We start from the raw sequence: 12,852 nt of genomic DNA, 5'->3' as shown, positions 1-12,852 counted from the left end.
AACTGCATGCATACCATCATTTATTAAAATATCTTCTTCATCATGTATCACAGTTCTTCCACAATATTTGTTTTTCCTACTATTGAAGTCAATGGTTACGGCAGCTGTGTGCTTACCATCATTTATCAAAATATCTTGTGTTCATCAGAAAAAAATAAATTCATACAGGTTTAGAACAACATGAGGATGCAAGCAGCGATGAAAGGGCCCTCGCACCGATGGCCACCGCCAACCGATGGCCTTAGAAAAGCAGTGAACAGTGGGGGATATGCATTTAAGTGGGTAAATATAGGAGAAATATGGGGCAATAGTATTTTGCAGCAGGAGGCTCAATAACTAAAACTGAGTAGTGTACATAAATGCTTTTAGTCCTAGAGTCTTATTAAACATTAGTAGAGCACAGATTGAACACTGTATGTTTAAGATAATGTAAAACATGCCTGTTTATGATGCCAGTAGGTGACACTAAGACTGTAACTGAATATTGCCATGTTGATGTGTTCATGTATAGAGAGGCAGATTGGACATTGCATAATCAGTGTAAAACATGTCAGTTCCTGTTTCCAGCTGGTGGTGCTATGACTGTAACTGAATATTGACATGTAGATGTGTTCAGTCCAGGACTCTTATTAATTATGTACTGTAAAGTGTGGGGTAGATCAGACATTAAAAAATACATGAAAAACGTCACTTCCTGTTGCCAGCTAGTGGTGCTATGACCATAACTGACTATTGGCATGTAGATGTGTTCAGGTCAGGACCCTCATCAATCATGTGAAGTTTGGGACAATCTGACATTGCATAATCATTGTAAACATGTAACTTCCTGTTGCTAGCTGGTGGCGCTATAACCATAAGTGACTATTGACATGTAGATGTGTTCAGTCCAGGACTCTTATCAATCAAGTGAAGTTAGGGAAAGAACAGATATTGCATAATTAGTGTAAACATGTCACTTCCTGTTGCCAGCTGGTGGCGCTATGACCATAACTGACTATTGACATGTAGATGTGTTCAGGTCAGGACTCTTAGCAATCAAGTGAAGTTTGGGACAAATCCGATATTGCATAATCATTGTAATCATGTCACTTCCTGTTGCCAGCAGGTGGTGCTATAACTATAAGTGACTATTGACATGTAGAATGTGTTCAGTCCAGGACTCTTATCAATCAAGTGAAGTTTGGGACAAATCTGACATTGCATAATCATTGTAATCACATCACTTCCTGTTGCCAGCAGGTGGCGCTATAACTATAAGTGACTATTGACATGTAGATGTGTTCAGTCCAGGACTCTTATCAATCAAGTGAAGTTAGGGAAAGAACGGACATTGCATAATTAGTGTAAACATGTCACTTCCTTTTGCCAGCTGGTGGCGCTATGACCATAACTGACTATTGGCATGTAGATGTGTTCAGTCCAGGACCCTCATCAATCATGTGAAGTTTGGGACAGATTGGACACTGAATGCCTGAGTTCCAGCAACCTGCTTCATGGCGAAACGTCAAACTTTGGCGGGCCAGAACAGACAAATTTTAACATGGAATCAAATCCTTCGCAATTTAGCATCACAGAGGCCTTTAGATGAGACTCACCAAATATGATCCGACTAAAACTGTAGGAGGAATTCGTTAAAGTATGACTGCTGGAAATGCTAATAAATAAATAAAACCCTCCATTAAAAAAGAACCATAATGTCAAAGCAATGATGTAAAACATAGTTGTTTTAACTATTTAAATTGATGCATTTGGCAAAAGCTTTTTAAAAGCGACTATTTAAAAAATAAGATCAGTATCAGGTTTTTTGACAGATTCTCTATATTAGCTTCAAGAGAAGATTAGCAGTAAACATGCTGGTTTATTGTACATAAGAAACTAAAATAATACGCATATTATTAAGAAATTAGTCATCTCTACTTATAACTGTAAGACTCATATTATGTAGTATAGCGTGGATTATCGCAATAATAATATCAGAGCGCCATCCAGTGTCCAAATAGAGAGTGTGCTAATAATTACTCAACATCTGTCAGGACTTTATGTGCTTAATCTCTATTGGTGAGGGTTTTGCAACTGTTGCCATAGTGACAGTAACATACTAAACTAAAAAAAACATCACAAAGCAGTAACATTAAACCACCATAATGGTTTCATCACATTTGTAAAGAAAAAAGCAACAGTCCAAAATCTAAGTGCTTCACGTTACTTTATTTGAACATCTTACGCATACATTCGTAGTACATGCATGGTTCTGGCAGAATTTTTTTATATTATTCAGTAAAATATTAAATAACAAACATGGATGAAATAATTCACTAACAATCATCCTGACATAATGCAATCACAAACAAAAAAGACTTTGAACAAACAAGCTGCAGTGCTGAACATTGCACAATTCTGATGTCGCCTATTTATGACACCCTCAGTTTAAGTATACAGCAGCAACTCCCAAAAAAATAAAATAAAATACAACAACACTGTTTCGGTAAACAAAATCAAATCAGTCTGATACAGATCACTTTCTGACTTACACTTTTATATAGAAACCAATTATTTAGCTTTTCTCTTATTTTACTTTTCTTGAACTTTCATCGTGCATTCACAAAAACGAGAAGAGAGAACGTTGGTGAGGTTCCCGATCTGTGTACGGAGGAACATGCGATCTTCCTGCAGATCCTGCACCTGTTTCTCCAGCGCTTCAATCTTCTCCTGTTTGTTATCCAGCATACACTGCAGTTTGGTGATGGTCAGCATCTCAATGGAGGGCATACACTCGAATAAAGTTGTTGCTGTTTAGAAAGAGAAATGTTTTTATTTGCTTCTGTTCCACAGTTGTAGTAAAACAATATATAATTAAATGTTTATTAAAGGGTGTTTTCATACATTTTATGTTAAACATGTAAAACTTCAGCACTTTAATATAAAACCATCCATTTAAAAAGAACCATAATGTTTGAGTCAAAGCAATGATGTAAAACTTAGTTGTTTTAAGTATTTAAATTGATGCATTTGGCAAAAGCTTTTTAAAAGTGACTATTTCAACTTTTTTTATCAGTATCAGGGTTTTTTTCAGTAGTGATAAAACCCATATACTTTGCAATGCTGACGCAATGGTTTACTAGCTACTGAGTTACAGGAACACCTGTACTACTTTGTTTTGTATTGCTTGCATGAAATGACTGCTAATTGTTTCCCAAAGGATGTACAATAAACTATGAACTACCAACTAGTGCAGTGGTTCTCAAACTGGGGGCCACGAGATGGTGCCAGGGGGGCCCTAGTTTTATGACATTTTTAAAATACATTAATTTATCATGAATTCTGTGTAATTAAACGTAAAAAAAAATGAGGCTCTTAACCAACAGCACTACTTTGTATAATTTAATATGTTTTGTTTAATTAAAATGTTACATTTTAGAACTAATTTGTCGTAAATTTTCTTTGAGGGGCCGCAAAGGAATGCACCGTACACAAAGGGGGCCGCACGCTGAAAAAGTTTGAGAACCACTGAAGTAGTGTATGAATTTTTGAACGACAGTATCATCTCAAACAGAATGCTTAAAGTTTTTTGTACTATCTGGTATTATACATGATTTCCCAGACAAGTGCAAATGGCCCGTCAGTGTTTGCTGTTTTGCCCAACGTGACAGACTGAAGTATAATCGTCTCTTCAAGTGAACTTTGCTCGCATCTTCTCTGGCGATGCTCTGCCAGGCCTGTACTGCACCCACATTCATATCCATAGGAATGAATGGGTCTAGGCTAAATGCTAACACATTCACGACGCGCTGTACAGTGCACGCATTGAAAAAAGATAGATATGTATTAATTTGTCTAAGTTGAGGTAATAACATAGTTTAATATGGCAAAAGAGTAGACTATTCCTTTAAAGGGACAATAAGTAGGATTTACCCCCATCTAGTGGTGAAATTGTATTTTGCTTTCAAACGAAAAGTGCTTTCCAAATGTGTGTTGCAACTACGATAGCCGTTATGTAATCACTGATCTCTTTGTCCGTTTCAGCTGGTTCACGTGTAATGAATGAAAACGCGTTGGTAGGCTAGTGCTTTTTGTCCCTGTCTGCTATTATAGTTTATCAATATGGCGGAACGATATGGACGCCTCCTTGGACTTACCCGTTCAATGTAAGTAAAGAGAAGAAATTCTAAGCTTACAAAGAAAAGTCAGATCATTGGCAGAGGTCATTTGACACCAACAAGGATATATTTATGAATAAAGACATTGATTTTGATTAATAAAACACTTAAAACCCTACTTACTGTCCCTTTAAGCCTTTTCACAGCATATTAAAAGCATACTCATTTAAGTTTAACTTTGTATTTTCACCCGTGGTCAAACTAGACTTTGAGCATGCAAGAATTTGTCAGACATTGCTGCAGGGAGTGGGCAGCGAGCAGCTTATCAATATTGTGCGTTTTTTAGAAGAGAGAAAGGTCACACAGTGACATACCAATTTTGTACTGTATCGCTCCATCTGACACAAATTCACAGGTCAGAGTTCACCAGACTTGAACTTTACTACGCAGAGACCTGCAAAATACTGTCGCACAAGCTTGCGTTTCCAGTCTGACTTATACGCATGCATATGAGTGGAAGTAAATGAACTGGAAGGTCTAGTTAAGGGGTGCCCAATCCGGCTCCTGGCGATGGACTATCCTGTGCAGAGCCCAGGTCCAACTCCAATCAAACACACCTGCCTTCAATTTTCAAGTGATCCTGAAGATTAGCTGCTTCAGGTGTATTTGATTTGGGTTGGAGCCGAACTTTGCAGGACAGTCAATCTCCAGAAGCAGGATTGGGCACCCCTGGTCTAGTGTGAAAGGTGAAGCAGGCAATTCTGTTCCCTTTAGGAATTTCTGTCCCCCTCCAGTCGACAAAAGCACGTCTGCTCATACACAGACACCTAAGAGCAGCTGGGTGTTTTTTTCTATTGTGGTATAGTGTATAGATACAGAGTTTGTACAAACTTATACAGCTCACAACAATAAAAACAGTACGGAAAGTGAGAAGAAGTATATGATTGCATAATGGGGAACAGACATTCCGAGGGGAACATGACTGGCCCTTAATGACGGATCATCACCTGACTCGATGCAGTGCGTAATCACACTGGTAAACATTTTCTGTCTGAGATTCATCAACCCTGCAATCTTGTTTAGACCATTGTAAGTTGTATTGATTGTATTTTTTTACATTACTTGATTGTGTGCAAGGCATAAATCGCATGCGATTATCAAGCACGTCTCATCAGTAAACCCGGTTCTGTGATTAGTAGTAAATCGCCATCACCTGCTTTCAGATGGCACCTCGTTTTCTACACAAAGCCACAATTCAGTGCCAAGCTAAATCGCATTCATTATCGCAGGCAATTCTGGTTTTACTGATGAGATGCGCACACTGATCTATATAAATGACTGGATTGCGCATAGAATGCTTAACGTAACAGCAAGAGGTAAAGTCGTCATATGCCCAAAACGGCAGAGGGCGTCATTGGCTTACCTTCAAAATCATGATCTAAATTCACCCAGTTTAAAGCGTATCAGTCACACAAGATAAATTTGTAGGATGTGTGTATGCAAATTAATTGTTACTTCTGATGTTATTTGCAATGTTTATGTTAAAATCAGGCAGGATAAGAGATTTATAGAAAACGTTAAGGTGTCTGCTGCATTCTGTTGTAATGACATGTGTAAAAAAAGTTTTATGACATTGAAAGCCTACACGGTCAGTGTTATTTCTCTGAATAACAACTTATATTTAATGGCTTTTTATAAGAACAGCGGGATCAAAATCGGTTGTTGCTTTAATATTGCCTCAAATGTTAGTTTAACTACGTTTTAAAACGGTATCGTAGCGTTTCAAAATACACGTTAACATCATTACCGCATTTTACAGTACAAACAAAACAATAGCCTACTGTATAACCAAACATGATTACAAAACCAGCAAATGATTGCATTAACATACGGTACTTAAAGCATGATTATTTTTTAAACTTTTGCGATTAATAATACATACCGGTATGCTGCTTTCTGTCCGCTGATCTGATAATGAAGATGAATGTATAGTAACTCACTGTTTAAAAAGTAAATAAACAACTTTAAATAAATAACTATGTACATGCTTATGACGTTTGCGTTGTAATCATTAACAGTAAGACTTCAGATATAAAAATGGAGACTAATAAAGTAGGGTTTTATAATTAAAATCATTTATTAATTTAATAGAATGTTTGGGCATACCAATATGGCGGCGCGGTGGCTTCACAATTGTGACGTCATGCGCAATCCAGTCATTTAAATAGACCAGTGGATGCGCATGATAAACGCATGTGATTAATCGCCCAGCCCTTAAACTCAACTCATTACTAGTATTGGATGAAACCAACGAGCCTTTGAAATTCAAGCATTTATTTTGCTACTGCCATCAGTTACGTCACAAATGACGTAAATGACGCAAGTGATATATGGAGGTTTTTTTATTTCGGTGGGGAGGGTTCGTTTTTAGACACTACTTTTTAATTATCTTACCTTAATGTTTTCTCAGTCAGTGTATTTGTCTTTACAAGGCTATAATGTTGTTATGTGAATACATGCAAAGATGGTCATTTTAACATTATTTTGTTTGCAAGATTCAAGAAATTATTTGTGCATGTTAAGGAAGAAGGCATTTACATGCAGGGGGTGTGGCCTCAATTGCCTTTCAGTAAGCAGTGCTGTCTGTGTGAGACTGAAGAATGTAAAGGATAGAAATTCAACTGAAATTGCATTAAATCTAGTTTTTAAAAACAAATTTATGCTGTAAGATTAGGTATAGGCAACTCTGCAATTTTTTTCAAATTACCAGTTAATTCTCATATATTTATGTTAATTCCCATGGAAAGTTTCCAGCCTTGAATATTCCCAAAAGTTTCCAACCCCATACCTACAACCTGTTTATTTTTTCCGTGGTGTGTTTCCTGCAGTTTAGCCACTGTCTTTCTGTTATGACCACAACTCCAAGTGGAGATTTTTAATGCTTTATAATGGCTTACTTGATACCCACCGTTTCACTGCAACCCCTTTTACTGTAATAAGGTTTACTTGGGTATTATCTCAATTAACATGAAATGTAGAAATGCTAATGATACTGTTGATTCTTGGTAAATAAATAATAACATACTGGAAATGGCATTGCTCAATGTGTTGTCCTGTTCAGCTTCAATGTGGACCTCAGAGTTCATACTTTCACACTCATTTGTGTCATTTCTTGGTTCTTGTTTCACCCAGCTGGGACTGCTCACAGGACTCTCGTGTGTCACAGAGCTGCAGTCCGTCTGAATGCTGGCTGAGTTTATAACGGATTCCTGCTGACATTGAGAATTCACCTCAACATGGCCACTGCAAAAGGACAAAAATCATACAACAATCAACCCAAACATAATTCATTCCAAAATAATAGAACCAAAAAAGTACTGTGGCAAATGTCTACTGCCCATCTTTATTTGTTATTGTTTGATTTATTGTTAATGTCACTGTGAAGCATCCTTGAGCTTAGAAAAAGTGCTATAGAAGTTAAAACATACATTACACATACATTCAATTAAATATGGACGACTTAAAGTGTACGCGCTGATGTGGTTAAAAAAATGCTCTCAGGAACAAGAATGATCTTACTAATGCCGAGTTCAGACTGCACAATTTTAGCCTTGTTTCTGACTCGCGGGCAGGTTTTGAGAATTCGCCGACAAATGCCGGAAATCACAGGAAAATCGATGCTCTTGCACACGAGTGACAATCACACAGTGTGAATTATCAAAGATGCGATCTGAGAGAATCGCCGACGGGTCGCAGACACCTGTGAGATATCTGGCATGCTAGATATCTGAACCTGTCGGCGATTCAAAATCATGCCGTGTGAAATGGGTTATTTCCCCAACCATTTCCTCCTTCATAACCTTTATTTATTTTCCTTCTTTCTGCTGCAAATGAGCACATGATGCAATTTGTATGGCAAGCTTCTTTCGGGCTACCATTTTAATTATAATCCCAGTCTCCATCATGCAGTCTGAACTCGGCATAAGTTGCAAACCAAATTCATGATCAAACTAAAGGTTATTGGCTATTTAAAACTACGAAATAGGCCCCTCAAATGTCCATCCACAGCATGCATTCCTGGTGATTTTAATGTCGTTGGCTCAGTCTGGCCGATAAATCGCATGCGATTGTCATGTGCATCTCATCAGGCCGGTTCCGTGATTAGAAGTAAATTGCAATCACCTGCTTTCAGATGGAGGCATTTACTACACAAAGCCGCAATTCACTGACAAGCTTCTCAATCATGATAAATGCGATATTGCCTTGCTTGGCAGTGAATTGCGGCTCTGTGCTCCATCTGAAAGCAGGTGATGGCAATTTACTTCTAATCACGAAACCGACTTTACTGATGACATGCACATGACCATCAAATGCAATTTATCGTCAAGCCCTCTAAACCTTAATACATTAGATAATGCAACATTTATTTATTTTTTCTAAACTTTATTCTGAGTTCTTTCTTAACAAACTGTCAAAACATAGTACAATGCAATGCAATGCAATGACTACCTCTCTCTTCTTTTTGCAAAATGCATGGCCCTTGCAAAAGGATTAGTGCTTACTCTTGCTTTGAGTCGAGTTTGTTCCTTATTTGTTAGTGACATCTATGGGAAAAAAGGTACGTTTATTAAACCCGATTATACATAAATATTGCACTGTTCAAAACCCTATATAAAATAGATTACATGCTATATTAAGATGAATAATCTGTATAAGTTATACGTATATGGTATCATGACATTCAATATGAGCATGCAGAATTAACAACAATGATAATACAGCGTCACTAAATCAACGTATAATTTATCGCGATATCGCGCCGCTACTCTTTGTGGTAACACCAAATATCACTTTAAAAACGTGGCAAATAAAAACAGATTGCCTCCTACCGTTATCTCTCTGAATTGTATCGGGTGATGGTTGCGCAGATGGGAAAACATGTTGGAGGTGTTTCCATGTTTCACGGCTACTTTCCTGCTACATTTTTTACAAATAGGGAAATTATCCTCGACTAACGATCCCTGTTCATTTTTTCGATATCCAAAATATTTCCATACTTCGGACTTTACCCTTTTAGAAGGAGGGTAAAGGCTCTGATGCGCTCCCTCTGCCATGTTTCTCCACATTAGTTTTGTTTACGTTTTCGCGCTCGTTGTCAGCTGGGCACACGAGACTGCGCATGCGTCAACTACAAAACGCACCCTAGCCCTGAATCATATGTCAACAGCGCCACCATATTAGGGAGGTCAAGACTCTCTTAAAACACAATGAACGGAGACTTGCGTTATGTTTCTGGATAAAAGCACAGAAAGGAAGAAGGGTTTTTCATAATGTTAATGATTTGTGTCTTGTGTGCTAAAAATATAGCAATTATTTTGTAATAACTTTGCCATTATTTTTGTTATATGAATTTATATATTTAGGCTACCATTCCTTTACACATTCCATTTAATGATTTATAAAGAATAAATTTAATTACTATAATAAGGGTAAATCAAATCATATCTGTTATATTATTTGTTCTTTGTTTAAAAGTGACAATCAACCAAAAGTTATTATTTTAAGATTGTAAATGTATAAAGATGTATTTCAAGCATAAACATGTTTTGCCCACATAGGTGCCATGAGGGCCTCGCATTATTATCCCACATGGGCAAACCTATATGGGGCCCACATAGGAAACCCACATGGGACCCACATATATTGCCCATGTGAAGCCCATGCCCACATGTAACCCATGCTGCCCAGATGGGGCCCACGTGGGGCCCACATATCAATGTTGGCTGGGGTAAGGTGGGCTGAGGTGCGTTTGGTCATGGAAGTGAGAGGGGCGGTGATAGAAATGAGCAAATCCTAAAAAGCTATTTCACAGTATTTGGTTGTGGCCATTCCACCCCTGCTGAAAAAACCAGCATCAAACCAGCATGGGAATTATGCTGGTCTATGCTGGTTTAGCTGGTGGTCACAGCATACCAACATCAAAACACAACATATGCTGGTATGACCAGCATGGGATGCTGGTGCTAATGCTGGTTTAGCTGGTGCTAATGCTGGTTTGTTGCTGGTTTAGCTGGTGCTAATGCTGGTCCTGATGCTGGTTTAATGCTGGTTTAGCTGGTGTTCACTAGCAAACCAGCACCAAAACACAACATATGCTGGTCTTGATGGTATGCTGTTTTTTTCAGCAGGGACAACTCCTTTAACCTTTAAATCGTCTTTGGCTACTCCCTCAGGAGATATTACGTATAATAGAAAAGAGGTTGAGGTTTGGTGGAACTCGCACTTTTTAATCTGTGCATGTAGTTGAAACAGAATTAGATGTTTAAGTACAGCTCTCACTTGTTGTGTTCTTCGGGGGTTTCAGAGTAAAGCAGTATTGTGCCGAATTCTGTGACCAGAGGTCGCTGTTTAGCAATTTTTTCACGCGAGACCGCGCCGGGCGCCCGTGCACATTATCGTGAGCGCGGCAAGGGAGTTTCTAACGATATACGTGACCGACCACTGAGCGATGGCGTCATTTACCCTCGCTCGCTCTAGTTTACATAAATGTTTTGTTTTTTACTTGGGGCTGTTGCCATTTAATGTTACAAATTGGTAGAGAGTAACAACTTACCGAAATCTGTGACCTCTCTCTGTTTCATTCAGAATTGCAATAATGTTACAGAAATTCACTCTGGTGATGTCTAATCTCATCTGTAATATATCATCAAATGCATTTTGACCTGATATTAACACTTACACACATACAGCAGGTTGAACGTCACGTTTTTCGTAGTTTTCATTCACTTTTGAGGGCTGTAAAACCACTAGACACTAGCAAATCATTAAAAATGTTTTTTTGTTTGTTTGTTTGTTTGTTTGTTTATAGATAAATTCTTTACTTTAATATGTTGCCTAATTTTGTGAAAACAAAAAAGTGTGACAATAGTCAGTGAAAGCCAAAATCAATAAACACATTTAGGACAGGAATTACAGAATTACTCCTGATGAGATGGCACGGTGTATCTCCTCCTAGACCTGGATCAGCCCATAAGTGAGCTCCTGTCTATATGGTGCTACTTGATGGTTTCAGATACATGATGGTTCTCAGTTGGATTAAGGTCTGGAGAATGTGAAGGCCAGTCAATGACATCAATGCCTTCATCGTCCAGAAACTGCCTTTGGCCAAATGAGGTTGTGCATCATGTATCAGGAGGTCTCTGCACTGCACCAGCATAAATTCTGACAATAGGTTTGAAGATTTAATCTCGATATTTCATAGCACGTAGAGGTCTGTGAGACACTCTGAGAATGGTCCTCCCTAAACCACTCTTGCTGTTGCCTGTCCAATGTATCTGTTTTCAATTGTATTTGCACCAAAATATGTATAAAGTTTTACAATCACTTGTGCTTCCGTTGATTGATATTCCCGAAGGTTATCTGACTTGGTGTAAAGCTGTGATGATTTTCTTAATTTTTCTTAAATTTTTGAGCTATATATATATATAGCGGGTATCAGATCCCAAATATCAAGAACTTGTATTTAAATTGTATACATTTTAAAATATATGTGTATTCTATTAATCTTCACATACTGTATATAAAGCATTGTAAAGTGTTATTGAGTCATTCCCATCATTGATGTTTTCTAACAAAATGTGCTTGCAACGCAGTGTTAACTGTGGTGAAATCTTATCTAAATACCTATTTTATGGCTGATATGATGTTTATTTTTGCATACATGTCAAATGTACTTACAAACATGTTTTGTTTAAAATTTGCATATATTTTCTTGCTCTTTGTACTGTCAAAATAGTACAATACAATCCTACTTAAATATGTGATATCAAATAAACAGGTCAAATGTATATGTAATCAATATTAGAAGTACTCATATTACATTACACAAAATGTGTAATCTATCAGATTAGGTTACTGACTACAAATTTTAGTAACTGATTACAATTCTTATGTAATATATACCCAGAGCTGGATATATACAATATTTCCATATAAAGTGGAAGATGGTTAAGGTGGTAGTGAAATAGGTAGGTCTAAAACAGAAGAAATCTAAAAAGAAAAAAAGTTGTTATTTAATATTTTTCTGAAGATGTGATGAGTTGATTGGGATGAGGTTAGAAGTGCTGAAAAAATGTAGTGTTTGGTGTGCCTTCAGGAACATATTTGGGGAACATTGACTGTGCCTTTTTGTTTTGTAAAATACAGTCAAAATGTGTACAAATAAATAAGTATCACAATCATGATTTAAAAGGAGTGCAAAGTGAGTTTAACGTATGTACAGTAATCAAATTTCTGTTGTGTAGGTGTACTGTAAAATGTTTGGGTAAGATTTGGTAGGCCTACTTTAAAGTATTTGTATGTCTGTTAATGACCCTTAAACCACAAAGGCTATAAACAAAATGATATTTCCCTTGAATCAAGTTAATAGGGGCCAAGCACCGAGGTGCAAGGACCCTATTGTTCTTCAATGAGTCATTACATCTTTGATGTCTTTCAGGATGTCTTTCAAGTTTTTCCTCTATTTGGTAAATACACTTTAAATCTAGATATCGTATTGTTTTTTAAATGATGATGATGTATGGTTTCAACTATTCTTTTTACTGTTTTTATTTTTATATTAATTTTATTATATAAGCTGAACAGCACATTGGTGAACATTGTTGTGTTTAATGGTGCTACATAAATAAATTGACTTTGAATAGCCACAAGGTGGCGCTGTGATCCACCTTGTTTTGTCAGTGCCAAACAATGGATT

General features: G+C 37.2%; 1 protein-coding gene across 1 annotated transcript; it reads right to left on the bottom strand.

The window, feature by feature from the left end:
* Positions 1 to 2,187: 2,187 nt before the first annotated feature.
* LOC129426366 (uncharacterized) lies at positions 2,188 to 9,274 on the bottom strand. The gene is made up of 4 exons (XM_055182610.2): positions 8,987 to 9,274; positions 8,607 to 8,701; positions 7,183 to 7,400; positions 2,188 to 2,789 (listed from the first exon to the last, which is right to left on the bottom strand). The coding sequence occupies exons 1-4, from the start codon at positions 9,221 to 9,223 to the stop codon at positions 2,572 to 2,574; spliced, it is 768 nt and encodes a 255-aa protein (XP_055038585.2). The 5' UTR covers positions 9,224 to 9,274; the 3' UTR covers positions 2,188 to 2,571.
* Positions 9,275 to 12,852: the final 3,578 nt, after the last annotated feature.

This window comes from Misgurnus anguillicaudatus, chromosome 25, assembly GCF_027580225.2.
Source record: "Misgurnus anguillicaudatus chromosome 25, ASM2758022v2, whole genome shotgun sequence".
NCBI classification, from domain to species: Eukaryota; Metazoa; Chordata; class Actinopteri; order Cypriniformes; family Cobitidae; genus Misgurnus; species Misgurnus anguillicaudatus.
The sequence above is the reverse complement of the archived record's forward strand: the minus strand, read 5'-3'. Positions and strand labels throughout refer to the sequence as shown.